The following is a 3,726-nucleotide window of genomic DNA, read 5'->3' as shown; positions in this document are numbered from 1 at the left end:
TTTGTTTATTTGAAACATTCCAAAATTTTGATGAATATCATATTATTTCAAAGTTATGTTTTTATGAATCAAAATGTCAAACATTATATTCAGTATTCAGTAATATATACTAGAATTTAACAGGATTACAAAACATTTTGACTAGCACCAGATCTTAAAATGGGGTAACATAATAAATTACATAAAACATAAATCTCAAAATAATATAACATTTTAGAGATACCAATAACCCTTTTGAATATAATATTTTTAAAAGAAAAATAAGTCCAAATACGCAAGAAAGGTTAAAGAAAAAACCTTTTGTGTCCTTTTTTATTCTCCGTAGCAAACCTTGAAGCAAAAAACCTAAAATAGAGCAGATTCGCGAATTGAATGCCGGCTATTATGAAAAAATAGTTCTCAAGCCTGTTCTTGTTCAAGTCTTTGTCTCCTAACCACGATTTCCCTTCCTTGCGTGTCACGGCATCAATCACATTTATAAGAAGCGTGCATATGTAACTTGCAATCGATGAACTCAAGAAGAAGATCGCTCCCGCAACTGCTCTCATACGCTCGGGCATTCTAACAGTTAGAAACTCCATCAGAGCCACTGCTGAAAACGCTTCCGTTAAACCCGCGAGAGCAAACTGAGGAAGGAGCATTAAAATAGAAACCGGCGACACGAATGAGCCATTCTTTAGAGCGGAAGCTCTTCGCTTCTTTTCTTGGAATGCCGCGACAATCATACAAGTGATTCCCATTATGATACCTAATACAACCAACGAATGTGAGAAACTTAATAGAAACGAAAAGAAAGACATTGTATCACTCATATCGACAATATCTAAACCTATAATTTTGTAAATATTTTAACAAAAAAAAGAGAGGCAATTAATACCTATCTCGATTCTTTGTTTCATTGTTAACCGCTTTTTCCGCCCCGTGATACGTTTCACTATTGGTATGATAACACACTCGTAAAGTGAAATCCAAATGGCAAGAGTGATCATGGAGACGAGGTTCATCCATCCTGCAGGGACTTGGAATTTATGTGGTCCGAATGTTTTATCCATTTGCATAGCTTGAAGGATTCCGTAAATGTTTTGTTGGTCAGTCAGCATGAAACACGCGATCCCCGTGACCCAAACAGGTAAAATTGCGGTCACACATTTGATGTTTTTCACTTGCTGCATAGTACATAATCTCCATTTATACTTCGCCTTACCATCTTCATTTAACTCGTTCGGATTAGTTACCACCGATGCTTTGTCAACAAACCTTAACCTGTCACACCGAAACATCTAACAAAGATTAGAGACACTTACATACTACACTTATATATTAATGTAATTGTTTAAACCGCCAATTTCAAGCACTATAAAGTGAGACACAATTCTTATTTTTCGAATATAATAATTTCGCTTCTTATATAATATTTTATGACAAAAAAGAAAAAGAAAAATTTAGAATTGTAATGGCAAAATATCGAGCATAAACAAGGTTTCTTTTTTGGACAACAAAAAGGTTTCTTATAAAAAATATTGTTTAAACTGTAACCGCAAACATCAAAGAAAACCAAAGTTCCTAGTTATGTTTGCGTCTTAGCGATATAATACCGCAAAGTGTTTCTTGAAGAAACTTTCTTCGTTTGGAAACACCCATAATTATGCAAATTTACATTAATAATTTTGTTTTTAGTCTAAAATACCAAAAGTTGTGAACTGATTTAGAAAGAAAAACATTATTTTAGAAGATGCAAATTACTACTTATAAAGTTTTAAATATTAAAAGTATAATTTTAATTCATTTTAGAAGCAAATAAATAATCTAATTAATGTAACGAACTAACCTATGTTTGTCTCGGACCAAAGTGGTGGATGATACATCATCAGAAGGGCCTACGTAGAACGTTATATCTGCTCCAGGTTTCACCTTACGTTTCTTACAAGCCGCAACAACAACCTTAACAATGTCTGCGAATACACTGCCCTCAGGTTTTGCACAAATGTAGGAGTGCTGACCGATGAGGAAGGTGGTGATGGAGAGTGCAAAACAAGCCGTGGGGATCACAAAACCAATGACCCAACTGATATTAGTCTGTATATAAACGACACCTGTCAGTGCAATGACTAGAGCCACAGTGAAGGAGAAGTACCACCAGTTAAAGAACGTTTCAAGCTGAGCTTTGCCTTTTTTAGTGCTTGTATCGAATTGATCTGCTCCAAATGCGATGTTGCACGGTCTGATTCCTCCTGCTCCAATGGCTAGTAAACCTAGACCGGAGAAAAGAACCCCAAGCTGCCATTTCGTGGGCTGGTTTGAACAATTCGATGGATCGTTGCAAGCCTCGGGTCTTAACCGTGGGAGAGCCGCAGTTAGAGCAATTATTCCCATTCCCTATCATAGAAACAATGTTCGAAACCACAACGATTATCGTAAAAGTTCCTTAGTCTTAACCCATATATTGAACAATTCTACGCACTAGGTCAAACACTTAACCATACACTTTAGGTTCCTGCTTTTTACGGTGTTAAAAATGAAGAGAGAGGGAGGGAAAATTACGATGAAGGAGGCTATGGAACCAAGGAGAAGAGTCCAAAATCTTCCGAGGTAGGCATCAGAGACAAAAGCACCAGCGAGACTAAGAACGTTGCAAGAACCAAACCAAATGTTGATGACATTCACCAAGAAGACACCACCGAGATTGTATTTTGTTGTGAGATACACTGATAGATTCCCTATTAAGCTCATTGACGCCAGCTTCTCAAACGACTCATTTGCTTCATAAAACCCGAAATAAAAATATTTTACTTAATTATAAAACCCAAAGAAAAAAAAATGTCAAATAATGAAGAAGGTAAAAAACGAACCAATAATGTACTTGATAGCTCTCCATCCTCCTTTCTCCTTCTTAATAAGAGCACGTGATGATGGAGATGAAGAAGATTCAATGTCCATTTTTTTGTTCTTAGGTTTTGAGAAGAAATGAAAAATACTATTGATGGTGTTTATAGATTTGTTGCAGAGAGAAGAAGTAAAAGGAAAAAGTCAGTCATCACACAGTGTGTATGTAACTATGTTCAAGCTGATTACTAGGGAATAGGGATTGGTTTCTGAGTTTGTTATAGATATTATATAGTGTTATCGAAAGTCAAAATTGGGGCTTAGGTTTCGTAACCCCTATCCTAATTTTACTTCTATTAAAATAATTATCTTATAATTAATTTGATAAATTTGGAGCTGTAATACACTTACGTGGATTGAATAATTGAAAAAAGTAGCAATAAAATGACAGAAATAAAATTTATCATCAGTACAATAAAAATAAAATAAGTTTTTCTCTTCACACGTACATCAGGGTTTTTCAGCACTTCCAAATGCCACACCTCCTCAAACTTGACATCTAATAAAAACATTTAGTACACATCGTATAACTATTTTCTGTCAACAATAAATTAGGTCAAACAAACTAATGGAAGAGAATATTGTTTACGTACATAATACTATGCGAACATGTGCGCGCATCACATGCCAAACAATCCGCTTTTACATTTGCATTTTTAAGAATAAAAGATAAGGAAAAAAAAATTATTTTCTGTCTATCTTAATATTTTCGAGGTTTGTCGAGAACGCTGATCAGTCATGTGGCAAAGACACCATCTTCACCAAGTCTGAACAGCCTGAGTAGAAAGCCACGTCACGGTAATCATGCTTGAACATACACCGCATAGCCCACATGAAAATTTC

At 35.3% G+C, this 3,726-nt stretch overlaps 1 protein-coding gene across 1 annotated transcript; it reads right to left on the bottom strand.

Moving 5' to 3' along the window:
* Positions 237-2,937, bottom strand: LOC104709500 (protein NRT1/ PTR FAMILY 2.8-like). Its single transcript, XM_019229130.1, has 5 exons — positions 2,850-2,937; positions 2,542-2,759; positions 1,829-2,376; positions 878-1,263; positions 237-748 (listed from the first exon to the last, which is right to left on the bottom strand). Exons 1-5 carry the CDS (start codon positions 2,935-2,937, stop codon positions 285-287), a joined length of 1,704 nt encoding a protein of 567 aa, XP_019084675.1. The 3' UTR covers positions 237-284.

This window comes from Camelina sativa, chromosome 8, assembly GCF_000633955.1.
Source record: "Camelina sativa cultivar DH55 chromosome 8, Cs, whole genome shotgun sequence".
Taxonomy (NCBI): Eukaryota; Viridiplantae; Streptophyta; class Magnoliopsida; order Brassicales; family Brassicaceae; genus Camelina; species Camelina sativa.
The sequence above is the reverse complement of the archived record's forward strand: the minus strand, read 5'-3'. Positions and strand labels throughout refer to the sequence as shown.